The 16,243-nt window shown below is 45.7% G+C and overlaps 1 protein-coding gene across 1 annotated transcript; it reads left to right on the forward strand.

The window, feature by feature from the left end:
• Positions 1–202: 202 nt before the first annotated feature.
• On the forward strand, positions 203–1,036 carry CCR75_002633 (uncharacterized protein; the record flags this gene model as incomplete). Its single annotated transcript, XM_067960730.1, has 1 exon — positions 203–1,036. One exon carries the CDS (start codon positions 203–205, stop codon positions 1,034–1,036), a length of 834 nt encoding a protein of 277 aa, XP_067823212.1.
• Positions 1,037–16,243: the final 15,207 nt, after the last annotated feature.

Consider the following 16,243-nt stretch of genomic DNA (forward strand, 5'->3'; position numbering starts at 1 on the left):
CCAGCTCGCCGATCATCGAGTAGTGGTAAGATAGAATGTTGGCCTTATATAAAGGGCAAATCCTATCTGCAATAAATTGTCTCGGATTTTAAAAGACACAACCTTCACATAGTCGTCGCAGCAAACGCAGCTCGTTTCGCAAAGTACAAAACTTCCCACTTGGTAATACAACACTTATCCCGTAACCATCAACAATCAAACGATGCAAGCAAGCGCCGTCGAATACGCTTGCCTTGAGCCCCTTTTACAAGCGGCTTTGAATCCACCAACTTCTATCTCATGTCCGTGTACGATCCGTACCATTCGTCTGCCGTCATTAACACCTCGCCTGCCCGCACTTCCGAGTCTTATGAACACGCTCACGGCGCACGGCGGATCGGCTGACCTGTCACTCACCCGCGCATCTTCATCCATCTCGTTTCTGTTAAACCCGCCCGTTTCACAGGCTGCTGACGCCTACGTCCTCAACAGCCACCAGCACCAGCTCTATGCCCAGAGTGCATCATATACCATCCTCTCGTATTCCTCTTTTCCATCATCGCTGGCATCTACCACGAGAAGGATGCAGCCACAAGAGATCACGACACAGCTTAAAAGGAAGCGCAAGACCAGAATCTGCAAATTCGAGGGCTGCGAAAAGTACGTGGTTGATCGCGGACTGTGCATCCGCCACGGAGGAGGCAAGCGCTGCTCTGTAGCGGGGTGCGACTGCCGAGCTCAAAATCGTGGGTTATGCTGGAAACACGGCGGCTACACACGCTGCACGGTAAAGGGCTGCACCAAACGCGCAAAATCGCGTGGAATCTGTTGGTCGCACGGTGGCGGCACTCGCTGCAAACACGGCGAGTGCGCTAAAATAGCAGTGTCGCACGGCCTATGCTGGGCGCATGGCGGTGACAAACGGTGTCTAATAGATTTGTGTCGGAAGCCGGCGTATGAGCGCAATGGCAACCTCTGCGCGGAACACTGCGCGCAGCAGCAGGCTTCTACCAGGGATTTGACAGCTATCCAATGGTTTTGTTTAAAATATACATAAACATACATATTTGTCTCCCAACTGCATTTACGTGAGCTATGCTTCAATGCGATACATGGTAGATCAATGATCATAAGTGTATAACAACGTGAATAGAACGATGTTGACATATTGTAAGAGACTGATAACACCTGTCGCACATTGTTGAGGTACGATTGAAGGAAAGGTTAAGTGACCGCGAAGAGCCGGAAGGCAAATAAGCAGATCACGACACACGTGAGAAATGGACATTTCTACCGCTCCTGCTATGCAATTTCTGCTAGTAATCATCTCAGTGTAGTTTTATAGACATGACATGAAAGTTGTCGCCTTGCCGAGCTTGCTGCGGGCTATTTATAGCAAATCCCTTTAGAAACAGGTCGAGGGTGTAACGGGGCACTGCCGACTTGTACTACTTCAGTACAAGTCCACTTCGCACTTACGTGAATTCACGTACACTAGTACGTGCAGAGGAAGACTTCTCTTCAAGACAACTAGCTTAAAAGAGGGTTAAATGAAAACTGTATTAATATAATTAAGTTTCTCTTCTTTCTATCTGTTAATGCTAACTTAATTATAAACTAATACTAAACTTGCAATTGAAATCATATCCGTCTCTCTCAGTCTGCGGGATAAATAGAATAACTATACCTTTTAATGGATAAGATTTTTAAACATTACTATTTATAGTAATATCCTTCAAATATTATTTACCTTTTAGATATCATATTAACTAACAACCTTTAAGTGTTAATTTCATGTAACGACACACCCTGTTACATCACCCCTTCTTTAAACGACAATCACTCTGACTGTCATTGGATGGAGTGGTCACAATGTGACCACTTAATTAAAAAATGATGTTGATTGGTCGGAACCATCATTTTAAATTCCATCGCATGAAGAACAAATTCATGCGGGGTGTTGATAGTGCTGCGCCTTCGGCTGCGGTTCGTACAGCCGCGGGTGACGCACTGTAATCTCTTGCGGCAGACGGAACGTCAGCCGTAGTATCTTCTTCTCGCACAACACTAAATGTTGCAGGTTCACGTGGTGATTCACCACGTGAATACGACCCCTCTTTGGATGTCGACTACGAATGCGATTCGGACGAAATGGCCGACTCGGGGAGAATGAAACAGTCGCCTGATAGACGTCAGGCGGCTGACTATGAGCCTTCGAATGAGACGGATTATTCTGATAGACGAGTAAATAGTCTATTTGGATCCGACGATGAAGATGTTCCCTCATCGCCCGTTCCGTCTCCCGTACGGTCACCTGCACGTGTTTCTGTGCAAGGTGATGACGATGGCGTGAGCCATCGTGATAAAAGTTCTTGTGGTACCCCTGCTTCAGTGGGTACCACTCAGGGGAATGAAGACACTTACATGTCTCATCTCGCCCCTGAGTAGAAACCGTGGCTTTTGCTAGAACGGCTAATTAATAGCTTTTTGTCAACACAACACAGACAGGAATCACCCCACGTGAGGCATGAAAACCCAGCATCACGTGACAACCGATGCAATTTATACTTTGCAGCGGTTGGAGTTCGTTTCTCAAACTTAACGCGATTCGCGTTAAGTTTTTGAAGCCAGGCTTCGCGTCCAATGTCTTTGACATTGCGAATGAACGCGCTCCAGGCTTGCATAAGCGAGACTTTATCTCGCTTATTGTTGCCACTAAACCATCGATGCTTAGAAAAGCATCGACATAAAGATCTTCCTCAGCGCGAAAATTCTTCGCACTGGTATTAAGGCCATGTAGCTTTGTCGCATTAAATAAAGGAAGTAAATTGTGAAGAATAGTCTCTCCAGAAATTAAAAACTTGAGATACCTCAACAACAGTTAAGTGATGTGGACATTATTCTAAATTCTTTAAATTATAAGAACAGATAGCCAACTGGAAACCAATAAAAACGAGTGTTTTAGACAAGCGGAAGATACGGCGAATGGGAATTCAATAAAAATTTAAAATATTAGGAACTGGTTTATTAATACAACTTGTGGATAAAAAAATATTTTTTGAAATAAACAAATTTTTCTATTTAGATATTAATAAAACACCGTGATTAATAAAAGTTTTGAGCATATCAAAATATATAAAACTAACAATTAGAGAATTTATTGTACTCGATGTGTAAGATTTGCTAATGAAATCTGTGAAGTTGATGATCTAGGTACAACCGGTAGGGGTAAAAATACCGAGATTAATTTCTATCATCCAAAAAAATTAAATTCAGATTTTTCAGGTAATTTAGTAGACTGATGTCCAGTGGGGGCTTTAAAATTTATAAAAATGAGCTTAATATAAAAAAATATTCAAATACTTTTATATTTTTAAATTAAGTTTATTTTTATCAATTTTAATTTTCATTTTATTTTTTATATCAATTAAACAAAAAGATGATTTAGAAAAGTACTATNAGTCTATTTGGATCCGACGATGAGGATGATCCCTCATCGCCCGTACGATCTCCCATACGGTCACCTGCACGTGTTTCTGTGCAAGGTGACGACGATGGCGTAAGCCATCGTAAGAAAAGTTCTTGTGGTACCCCTGCTTCAGTGGGTACCACTCAGGGGTTTGAAGACAATAAAATGTCTCATCTCGCCCCTGAAAAGAAGCCGTGGCTTTTTCCAGAACGGCTAATCAATAGCTTGTCTGGAGAAACTACTCCTTACAATAAATATCCCTTATTTATTGCGACAAAGCTACATGGCGTTGATCCCAGCGCGAAGAACTTTCGCGCTGAGGAAGATTTTTATCTCGATGCTTTTCTTAAGCATCGATGGTTTAGTGGCAATAATAAGCGAGATAAAGTCTCGCTTATGCAAGCCTGGAGCGCGTTCATTCGCAATGTCAAAGACATTGGACGCGACGCCTGGCTTCAAAAACTTTACGCAAATCGCGTTATATTTGAGAAAAGAACCCCAACAAATGCAAAGTATAAATTGCATCGGTTGTCACGTGAGGCGTGATCCCTGTCCGTGTTGCCTTGACAACTCGAAGCGGGTAAAAGGGGATGTCTATTTCTTTTCTTCGCCCTGGGGAAGGGCTCGCATCTCTACTGAGATGCGTGACGCGATTGACGTTTTGCAATCGATTTACAGGCGCCAAGGGCGCGTGTTTTTTATGGGCCTTCTGAACCATCGGATGGGTCTCGTCATACTGGCGGACGAGGCCCTCAACGTCAGCAACCAGCTGGGAACCTCGTTCCCAGCTGTCATTTGAAGGTGGATAACCACGCCAGCGAAAAAGATAACTCGTTCAAAGCCCCTTCACATCACGGTGGTTCTGGATACGTTCCACAAGGAAACGCTGACCACCGTGGGAATGCACCAAAGGTTGTGTAAGAAGTTGGTGTTATGTTCGCACTTGTGCAGAAGATGTAGGAAGTAAAAGTGAATATATTAATGTTAACTACTCTCCTTTGTCAACAGTACAACATGCATTTCCAACGGCACTGCAAGTTGACCAGGTCAAGTCGCACATGGTGTCCGTCTTTCCCAGTCCCATGTGTCACCTTGTCACTTGGCGCCCGTCTCTTTTCATCCCATCTGTCATCTTGTCATAGGGCTTCCGTACCTCCTTGTCCCATCTGTTACGGGATCACAAATCAGCCATCAGGTAACGTCGCATCTTACCTGTGACTGGTCTTGCGCTTGGACCTCGAAACCGCCATGACCTGTCGGAACTAATATCTTCTAACACTCCTCCTCGACGCCATCCTGCGTGGCCTTCAACTTGAACAGCACCCGCAGCGCCTCCATCCTTGGTGCCGGCAATGACTTCGTCAAAATGTCTGCCATCATGTCGTCCGACTTGATAAACTTCGGCTGCACCACTCCTTCTTGAACGTGGTGGTAGATGAACTTATAGCGTACGTCCACGTGCTTCGCGCTTGAAGTACTTTTCCCAGATTCCAGCTGCTTGATCGCTGCCTGGTTGTCTACCCACATTGGCATGGGCTGGCGCACACGCAGCTTTAATTCACCAAATAGTTCTTTAAGCCCCAAAAGTTTTCGTGCGGCTTGTGATGCAGAGATGAACTCCGCCTCCATTGTGCTAAGTGACACACCGGACTGTTTTTTTCACATCCACATCACCGCAGCACCGTCCATAGTCACTACGCATCCTGATACAGACTTCCGATCAGTCTTATCGGCGGCGAAATCGGCGTCGCTCCAACATTCGAGTTGGATGTCACGTGTTGTCGGACCCGCGCCATTGAGGTGCAGCTTCAGAGTCTTTGACATCTTTAGGTATCTTACGATACGCTTGGCCATTGTCCAGTCCTGGGTAGTCGGTTTGTCTTGCCACCTTGTGCACCGCGAAACATATGTCTGGTCGCGTGCATCTGCCCACCCATAATAGACTCCCTACTAGGGATTGAAATGACTTCACACTTGGTCCGTTATTTACGCTTGCGACAGGTAGAAAATCGACCTTGTTCTTGTTTTCGTTGTTGCATTCGTCTCCGATCGGCGTACGCACCCCATTTGCTGACTCCAGCCCAAACTCTTTCAACAGCGAGTCAATCGCTACCTCTTGGCCTAAAATATAGCCTTTAGAGTCGTCCAGTGAAATTCGAAGGCCCAAAAACTTGCTTACAATACCCAAGTCCTTAATCGACAATGTCTTCATGTCCGTGAAAAAATCATCCACTGCACTCCGCTTATTGCCTGTGACCAGTAAGTCGTCGACATAAACTCCCACCACGGTGCATGTTTCTCCATCATACTTGTAGTATAAGCACATATCTGTGGCGCACTGTTGAAAACCGTTTTGGCGTAGTTTGGAGTGTAGTAGCTTGCTCCCATAGTCGTCCTGCTTGTTTCAGTCCATAAAGTGACTTCTTCAAAGCAATGCTGGTTGACTTGAATTATTTACGCCAAGGATTTTTAGATCCTTTTCGTTTACTGTCATGCCCTTAGGAACCTTCATGTAGATGTCCAGGTGCTCCTCCTTTTCGGCTTTAACGTACGCATTTGGCACATCCCCATGACGCGCCGGTACGTTCCATCGCCTCGAGAGCACCAGGATCAGCTTTACCGTGCCCAAGTCCATGACGGCAGCGAACGTCAGAGTGTAGTCGACCCCAAAAACTTGTTCGTTCCCGCAGACAACTAGCCGAGCCTTGTACCGCTCGATGGCGCCGTTTGCTTCCGTTTTGGTTTTGTACACCCACTTGTTGTGTAGTACGTGAGCATCCTTTGGTGGCNGCGCCAGGGGCGCGTGTTTTCCGATGGGCCTTCTGAACCATCGGATGGGTCTCGTCATACTGACGGACGAGGCCCTCAACGTCAGCAACCAGCTGGGAACGAGGCTCCCAGCTGTCATGTGAAGGTGGATAACCACGCCAGCGAACAAGATAACTCGTTCGCTGCCCCTTCACATCACGGTGGTTCTGGATACGTTCCACAAGGAAACGTTGATCACCGTGGGAATCCACCAATGGTTGTGGTGGAGGAGGGAAAATTAGATCCGAACCGTATGGCGGATCTAATGTCGAAGATCGATAAACTCGATCGCTTTCTCCATTACTTAGATGAGGGACTTGATCAGGAGCGCGGTAAGATTCGATTGTTAGAGCAGACGGTGCAGGCTCACCATATCGAACGGTTGGAAGACCGTTCGAAGAGTGCGTACTCCATGTTGTAGTACGAAAAGAATTATCACGCTCTTCGTGATGAGCTGTCGTCAGCTCATCGCAGTTTCGCGGATTTTCGGAACCGGAATGAGAAACTCCAGGTTCAACATGAGAATCTGGTTCGTGACCACAAGAATCTTTGAGGGGTTCTTGAAGAGGGTGGTCAGATCCGTCCTCGGAAGAAGCCGCGTACTGATGGTCCGGGCGGAGCCGACCAACATAAGACGTAGGATGCGTTCGCATCCTACGTGGCAATTCTATTGTGTACGCATTGCCTCTGCGATGCAGTACACGGAAAAATGAACTTGGGTAGTAGTTTACTGCTACCCACATTAGTGACTACAAACTTAGGTAAGTTTACCGTAGAGAGTAGTGCTAGGTCACTAACTTTAAACGACAGGAACGTTTGCTATTCCATGTTCTTCTGCTTTCCGTTTCTGACGGTCCACTGCGTTAGCAATGGAATCCTGAACGAAACGGATTATTGATTCTCGAGTTAGCAGAAACTCTTCTACTAACTCATTTGTTTTGCCATGTTCAGTACGCTTTGTGCGTACTGCCATGAGATCATTCTCATCTTCGATGTCGATTTCTTCGACATCGACATTACTCGCGTCGTTGTTAACTTCGACGCGTGATGAGCATGAGCCAGAATTGGATTTGCTCCTGCGAGTCCACCCCCCCCCTTAAACTAGAGGATCCCTCGAATTGGGTGGGAAAACGAGGATGGCGTAAGCCATTCACAAAGAACGGTGTATGCGTTGAAGACGCATGCACAGAATTATTGATGGCGAATTCGACCATCGGTAAAAACTCGCTCCAATTCGGATACGATTGGACGTAACCTCGAAGTATCTCTTCGAGGACGCGATTTACGCGTTCTGTTTGACCATCCGTTTCTGGGTGATCGGATGTTGACATAGTCAGCCGTGTTCCGAGAGATCGGAACACGGATTGCCAGAACTCCGCCGTGGGTCTTGGATCTCTATCCGAGACATATTCACGGGGTAACCCATGGAGTTTGAATACCGTGTCGATAAAGACGCGGGCACAATCCGGAGCCGTAATCGACTCTGATACTACAGTATTCCATCTTGCTGAATCTGTCTACAAAAACAAGGATTCCATTGTTTTTGTGATTGTCTTCGGGAAATCCGAAGATGAAGTCCATAGATACGGACTGCCAACACTCTGCCGGAAGTGGCAAAGGTTGAAGATGTGCACGGGATGAAAGGCTAGGCTTCACCCGTTGACATACCTCGCAAGCACGAATGTACTTGCGCACGAACTGATACTGGTGGGGCCAGTAAAAGTCGCGACTTACTTAGGTTATCTCACGTCCTCGATGCTTTCTTGTCGGTGCATCGTGACACTCAAACATGATGCGCAAGCGCAAATCATTGTGAGTTGGGACGACGACACGTGGGGTGTCGCCGGTAGCGGCTGTGTAATAGAATAAGCCGTTACGTGTTTTGTATCGATCGGATGACGATCGATATAAAGTCATTAATTTTTTAAGAGATTTATCGGATGGATTCATTAAATGATTCATCAAACATAGAAGTCCTTATTTTCTTTGTAGGCTTTCTTTATGTCATCAACTAAGGTTGATGACGGAACACTCGTAGATAGTGTTGCAACAGTGGGATTGATTTCACTGTTGGAGTGCACTGCCGACTCGAAATCGGGTCGGCGTGATAACGCATCGGCGATGACATTAAGTCGTCCTAATTTATATTCGACGGAGAAATTATATTTTGCGAAGAAGAATAGTCACCTTCCCATTCTTTGCGAGAGGGGTACGCTGTTTAAGGCCGTGCATAATGACGCATAGTCCGTATATACGATGAACGATCTATCTCCAAGGAGATAGACCCTAAATTTAGCCAATGCGTATTTCATGGGAAAACATTCCTTATCATGCACTGGGTAAATGCGTTCAGCAGGTTGCAGCTGACACGATTGGTAACAGACGACGCGCATCGCGCCGTCTGTATCGTATTGCATTAATGCGCAGCCGATTGCAAAATCGCTGGCGTCACAGACCACATGGAATGGTCTGTCTTGATCTGCAATCGCCAAGTTTGGTGACTGCATCAACCTTTGCTGGATTATTTCAAACGAGCGCTGACAATCAGCGCTCCATAGCCATTTCTCGTCTTTTCTAAGAGACGAGAGAGATGAACTGTCATCTCGGCATAATTGCGAGAGTACAGTAGAACCCCTCTAAAGTAATACGCTCTAAAGTAATAATACGTCCTAAGTAATAAAATTTCGTGGTCCCGAGTTGGGACTTAAGGTTAAAGTAATATTTTGCCAAAGTAATAAAGTAATATTTTTAAAATCCCACTATTAGTAGACACATACCCCAAAAGTAATATATTAAGTTGTATCTAAAAAAAAAAATTTCAAATAACTATACTTCTTCTGCCGCTTTTGAGAGAAATCGATGGAGAGTGACTTGCTTCTTTCCAGTAATCTGTATCCTTTCAAAATCGTCCAAAACTTCATTCAGTTTCCTGTGAGTCGTGGAAGTATCACACTCCCTCTGCATGAAGTACAGTTTACACAACCTTATTGCATCAAGGACGTCCTTGGCTTTCACGGGGGCTGGCACTTCGCTATCATCCGCATCGGGAATCCCTCCTTCCACTTCTACAGGCAAAGACAATCCATGTTCTTCCATTGTTACTGCCACAATGTCTTCTACGTCAGGACTATAGGCGACCTCTCTCTCCAAGGGGTTGTCGAGGATGGCGTTGATGTCCATTGGATTGCGGTACAGTTGATCATTCTGTAACATCAGGTCATCTGCAACATTTGCGGGGGGTTCGGTCGCCCTAGCAGGAACTTGGATGTTCAAGCTTGATGTCCGAATTTTGCAGTGATTAAAACAATTACGAATAGTTTCCTTGGTCACCATATTCCAGGCCTCCACAGCCCACACCATCGCCTTCAAAACATCCACTTTTTTATGCGCTTCCACATTGTCAAGTGTTTCATCCAGCTCCAATGCTCTTAGCAAGTTGCGATTGAAAATTTTCCTGTAAAAGGCCTTCAAAGTTCGAATAATGCCTGTATCACAAGGCTGAATTCGGGAAGTTGTGTTGGGCGGCAGGTAAAGGATTTTAACATTGGCCAGCTCCGGCAAGCTGTCAATTGGAACATGAGCAGGACAATTGTCCATAATCAGCAGCACCTGTCTTCTCCCCATCCTCCGATTAAACCATTGTAGCCATTCCAAAAACAATACACTGTTCATCCAAGCCTTCGGGTTTGCCCTGTAGTGGCAGCCAAGGTTCTGACGATTGATATTTTTGAGACAACGGGGATTCAAGTATTTCCCAATCACCCAAAGTGGGACACGATCTGAGCCATCTCCGTTGGCACAAACAACAAAAGTTAGCCGTTCCTTGTGCTGCTTGAGGCCCTCCAGTTGCTTCGTTGCAAGTGAACGAACAGCCTAAAGTGAGGAGGCAATAAATTTTAGTATTTGAAGTTGCTTCCAAAGTGATTTCAACTGGCCCCGACATACCTGAAGTCGGTAAAACAAACCCGTTTCATCCATATTGTAGATATCCTTCCATTCATACTGATCCAAAACTTCTCGAATTGCGGGTAAGGATTGCTCGAGTATCTCCATGTTAACCGAACCGCTCTCTCCATGTCTCACTCGCTCTTTGATTCCATATCGAGCTTTGAACCTGTTCAACCAGCCATTAGAGAATTGAAACGTATTTGTGTCTTGATCGGGGTACAGTCTCTCCAAAAAAATCCTCCCCTTTTCTTTATAAAGTTCACCCGAGAGATCCATGACATCTTCGTAAGTTCGCACAAATTTGTAAAGTGCCTCTTCCATGAGAGGGTATTCTACAGTCTTCTGACGCTTCGCATCCATACTAATTTTTGCTCCGTCTCCTGCACCAGCTTTTTCACCTTGGGAGATCCAGTGCTCCTGCTGCTTGAGAATCTTGGAAATCGCAGCTTGACTGACAGTCATGCCAAATTTCTCTACCACCCATTGTGCAATATCCTTCTGTGTTCCACTGGTATCACGCTTCCTTTTACTGATAGCTATGCGGATTTCATTAGTGATAGGAGCATGAGCAACCTTCAGGTGTGCTTTCGCCATTTTTTGTGTTAAGTTTGCAGTTCTTGCTTAGACGTTTAGATTTGCCGTTCCCGTTCTGTACTTCTTATAAATATTTTAGTTTAGTTAAAGTGTCAAAGTTAAAGCTTCACGTCGAGGGTTAGGGTTAGGTGATGCGTCAGCTGCACATTGAGCTTCCTAAACGAAAATTTTCTGGAGAGAAGAGGTTGGCATCGAAAGTAATAAAACGCATAAAGTAATATTACTTTTCGGTCCTAAGAGTATTACTTTAAAGGGGTTCTACTGTACTTGTGCAAGTACGCCGCTAAACCAAGGAACTTTCTATGTGCCTTGACATCGACTGGAACTGGCCACTCGGTGATTTCCTTGATCATTTCGATATCAGGGTGCACGCCGTGTTTACCGACGATACGCCCAAGAGGTGGTATTTCGCTTGCAGCGAATATACACTTCTTGGGATTTGCATAAGTGTAAGAACCACCGGCTCGAACGCCAATACCTCGTGTATGGATCTGATGGATGGGCTCTATTAAATCCTTATGCGTAAGCGGGACATCCCGTACACAGCAGTGAGCACTCCAAGTGAGATGCTCTAGGAATGGCTAGTGATGTCTCATGGGCTAAGTAACGCTCCTGCAACATTCAACAGATGCGTAAACGAATCTGTTGAGACCGGTGCGAGAATTCACACCGAGTTATTTTGACGATGTATTCGTCCATAGCCGGGCCATGGACGGAAAGACGGACGTGGAATTAGAAAACTTACGTTCGTCAACCGTTGCAGCGTTCAGTTTGTTGAATGCGTGCACTATCCGCCACTCTCCTGTGGCATTTCGCACACAGAAGGTCGGAGAGCTATGCGGGGAGGTTGACTCCCTTACATGGCCCGCATTTACTTGATCGGTAAGGGATTTATCGATCGCAAGTACTTGTTCACGAGGCAGTGGCCACTGCTTCATGACACAGTACTTCGAGCCCGGTTTGAGCTCGATCTCATGTCGAGTGCCTTTATTCTTAGGCAACTCGCATGGAACTGATTCAGGGAATACATCCCTATATTCTATTAAATCCTCGTATAGAGGATTTCCCTTGAGTGACTCCCAAGATTGAGTACTGTATCTCTCAATCCGAGTCTTCACATCGAGGACACTTTCGTCCATCGATGAGCTGCTGAGAACCCGTTCGTTCTCTGCAAAAATTACCGCTGACCGAATGTCGGTTACGTAATCGTCCTCTGTGACGAGTACGCAGATCTGCTTGATTTTCCCACAATGCAGATCTCTCAAGAACCGCTTAGGTTCTAGGGTTGGTAATTGAGTTATCTCCGAAGTTAACTTCGGAGGCGCATACAGATCAAGAGTAGAAGCGCCTACTCTCGATCCNTTTTTTTTTCAAATAACTATACTTCTTTTGCCGCTTTTGAGAGAAATCGATGGAGAGTGACTTGCTTCTTTCCAGTAATCTGTATCCTTTCAAAATCGTCCAAAACTTCATTCAGTTTCCTGTGAGTCGTGGAAGTATCACACTCCCTCTGCATGAAGTACAGTTTACACAACCTTATTGCATCAAGGACGTCCTTGGCTTTCACGGGGGCTGGCACTTCGCTATCATCCGCATCGGGAATCCCTCCTTCCACTTCTACAGGCAAAGACAATCCATGTTCTTCCATTGTTACTGCCACAATGTCTTCTACGTCAGGACTATAGGCGACCTCTCTCTCCAAGGGGTTGTTGAGGATGGCGTTGATGTCCATTGGATTGCGGTACAGTTGATCATTCTGTAACATCAGGTCATCTGCAACATTTGCGGGGGGTTCGGTCGCCCTAGCAGGAACTTGGATGTTCAAGCTTGATGTCCGAATTTTGCAGTGATTAAAACAATTACGAATAGTTTCCTTGGTCACCATATTCCAGGCCTCCACAGCCCACACCATCGCCTTCAAAACATCCACTTTTTTATGCGCTTCCACATTGTCAAGTGTTTCATCCAGCTCCAATGCTCTTAGCAAGTTGCGATTGAAAATTTTCCTGTAAAAGGCCTTCAAAGTTCGAATAATGCCTGCATCACAAGGCTGAATTCGGGAAGTTGTGTTGGGCGGCAGGTAAAGGATTTTAACATTGGCCAGCTCCGGCAAGCTGTCAATTGGAACATGAGCAGGACAATTGTCCATAATCAGCAGCACCTGTCTTCTCCCCATCCTCCGATTAAACCATTGTAGCCATTCCAAAAACAATACACTGTTCATCCAAGCCTTCGGGTTTGCCCTGTAGTGGCAGCCAAGGTTCTGACGATTGATATTTTTGAGACAACGGGGATTCAAGTATTTCCCAATCACCCAAAGTGGGACACGATCTGAGCCATCTCCGTTGGCACAAACAACAAAAGTTAGCCGTTCCTTGTGCTGCTTGAGGCCCTCCAGTTACTTCGTTGCAAGTGAACGAACAGCCTAAAGTGAGGAGGCAATAAATTTTAGTATTTGAAGTTGCTTCCAAAGTGATTTCAACTGGCCCCGACATACCTGAAGTCGGTAAAACAAACCCGTTTCATCCATATTGTAGATATCCTTCCATTCATACTGATCCAAAACTTCTCGAATTGCGGGTAAGGATTGCTCGAGTATCTCCATGTTAACCGAACCGCTCTCTCCATGTCTCACTCGCTCTTTGATTCCATATCGAGCTTTGAACCTGTTCAACCAGCCATTAGAGAATTGAAACGTATTTGTGTCTTGATCGGGGTACAGTCTCTCCAAAAAAATCCTCCCCTTTTCTTTATAAAGTTCACCCGAGAGATCCATGACATCTTCGTAAGTTCGCACAAATTTGTAAAGTGCCTCTTCCATGAGAGGGTATTCTACAGTCTTCTGACGCTTCGCATCCATACTAATTTTTGCTCCGTCTCCTGCACCAGCTTTTTCACCTTGGGAGATCCAGTGCTCCTGCTGCTTGAGAATCTTGGAAATCGCAGCTTGACTGACAGTCATGCCAAATTTCTCTACCACCCATTGTGCAATATCCTTCTGTGTTCCACTGGTATCACGCTTCCTTTTACTGATAGCTATGCGGATTTCATTAGTGATAGGAGCATGAGCAACCTTCAGGTGTGCTTTCGCCATTTTTTGTGTTAAGTTTGCAGTTCTTGCTTAGACGTTTAGATTTGCCGTTCCCGTTCTGTACTTCTTATAAATATTTTAGTTTAGTTAAAGTGTCAAAGTTAAAGCTTCACGTCGAGGGTTAGGGTTAGGTGATGCGTCAGCTGCACATTGAGCTTCCTAAACGAAAATTTTCTGGAGAGAAGAGGTTGGCATCGAAAGTAATAAAACGCATAAAGTAATATTACTTTTCGGTCCTAAGAGTATTACTTTAAAGGGGTTCTACTGTACTTGTGCAAGTACGCCGCTAAACCAAGGAACTTTCTATGTGCCTTGACATCGACTGGAACTGGCCACTCGGTGATTTCCTTGATCATTTCGATATCAGGGTGCACGCCGTGTTTACCGACGATACGTCCAAGAGGTGGTATTTCGCTTGCAGCGAATATACACTTCTTGGGATTTGCATAAGTGTAAGAACCACCGGCTCGAACGCCAATACCTCGTGTATGGATCTGATGGATGGGCTCTATTAAATCCTTATGCGTAAGCGGGACATCCCGTACACAGCAGTGAGCACTCCAAGTGAGATGCTCTAGGAATGGCTAGTGATGTCTCATGGGCTAAGTAACGCTCCTGCAACATTCAACAGATGCGTAAACGAATCTGTTGAGACCGGTGCGAGAATTCACACCGAGTTATTTTGACGATGTATTCGTCCATAGCCGGGCCATGGACGGAAAGACGGACGTGGGATTAGAAAACTTACGTTCGTCAACCGTTGCAGCGTTCAGTTTGTTGAATGCGTGCACTATCCGCCACTCTCCTGTGGCATTTCGCACACAGAAGGTCGGAGAGCTATGCGGGGAGGTTGACTCCCTTACATGGCCCGCATTTACTTGATCGGTAAGGGATTTATCGATCGCAAGTACTTGTTCACGAGGCAGTGGCCACTGCTTCATGACACAGTACTTCGAGCCCGGTTTGAGCTCGATCTCATGTCGAGTGCCTTTATTCTTAGGCAACTCGCATGGAACTGATTCAGGGAATACATCCCTATATTCTATTAAATCCTCGTATAGAGGATTTGTCATGAATGACTCCCAAGATTGAGTAGTATATCTTTCAATCCAAGTCTTCACATCGAGAACACTTTCGTCCATCGATGAGCTGCTGAGAACCCATTCGTTTCTCTGCAAAAATTACCATTGACCGAATGTCGGTTACGTAATCGTCCTCTGTGACGAGTACGCAGATCTGCTTGATTTTCCCACCATGCAGATCACTCAAGTACCGCTTAGGTTCTAGGGTTGGTGATTAAGTTATCTCCGAAGTTGATCCACAAGCTGCTGAGGGATTAATCCCTCGGGATCTTGATGTCTAGTGACTTTCTTTATTTGAGAAGATTTCTCCTCAAGTACGTGGGGACCTCTTCCCTCAACGTCTTCCGAGTGTGATTGCGCTATCACAGTCGGGTCCTCTACGGTCGATTCTCTGCTCGACCTAGGATCATCGTGTTGTCCCTTTGGGGCAACCGCTTTAATCCTTGAATGTCGCCCGCCAGGCGTACATTCATGTCTCAATCCACTCGACTTATTCGAGTAGTGGACCTTCGGCGCTGCCTGTGCATTAGCACAGCCGCCGGCAGCTGACTCCACAGGGTGATTAGTAATCACACTCTGGTCTTGTGCAGTTGTATTAACGACCGTACCACAAGTGAGGCCGTCGCACTCACTCATAGTACATCCACACGCTTGTCGACGCTCCAAGATGTTCATCAGATGGCGATTTGATGAAAAAGTGGCAGGCATCTTTACGGATCGATGCTGCCAGCTGATCCTTGGCTCGTATTTTCTGAGCCAAGGTAAACCTTGGATGACATCAAATTTGTCATCCAAATCCAGTACGATGAAATCATCATCATACTGTAAATCTCTAAACGTGTAGTGAGATTTCACTACGCGTTCACTACTGTTATAGATGCGCCTGACGCTAGACGCACCGTCATCCTCGTTGGAGGAATGTCGCGCTTAACGTGTAGGAGCCTACGACCCTCTAGTGACTGGCGACGAATAAAGTTATTCGACGCTCCGCAGTCCACTAGGGCTCTGAGTGACAAATCATTTTGTAACTTTCAACTTCAAGGTGATGAGAGATACCTCATCGCCAAGTGCAGAGACACATAATGATTGTGTGTCGGGAGCAACTTTCGTCTAGAGATTTGCAAATTCTCTTGAGGTTGCTGAATCAGTAGGGCGTACGCCCCTACTGACCCCGACCGTTTTTTGGCCGGTGCGCCTCGCTGTTGCGATTTCGCAAACAACGTCGGACCCGTAACCGTTGCCTTTTTTGGCATTCGGTCCATAATTATGATT

The sequence above is a fragment of the Bremia lactucae genome, linkage group LG8, assembly GCF_004359215.1.
Source record: "Bremia lactucae strain SF5 linkage group LG8, whole genome shotgun sequence".
Taxonomy (NCBI): domain Eukaryota; phylum Oomycota; class Peronosporomycetes; order Peronosporales; family Peronosporaceae; genus Bremia; species Bremia lactucae.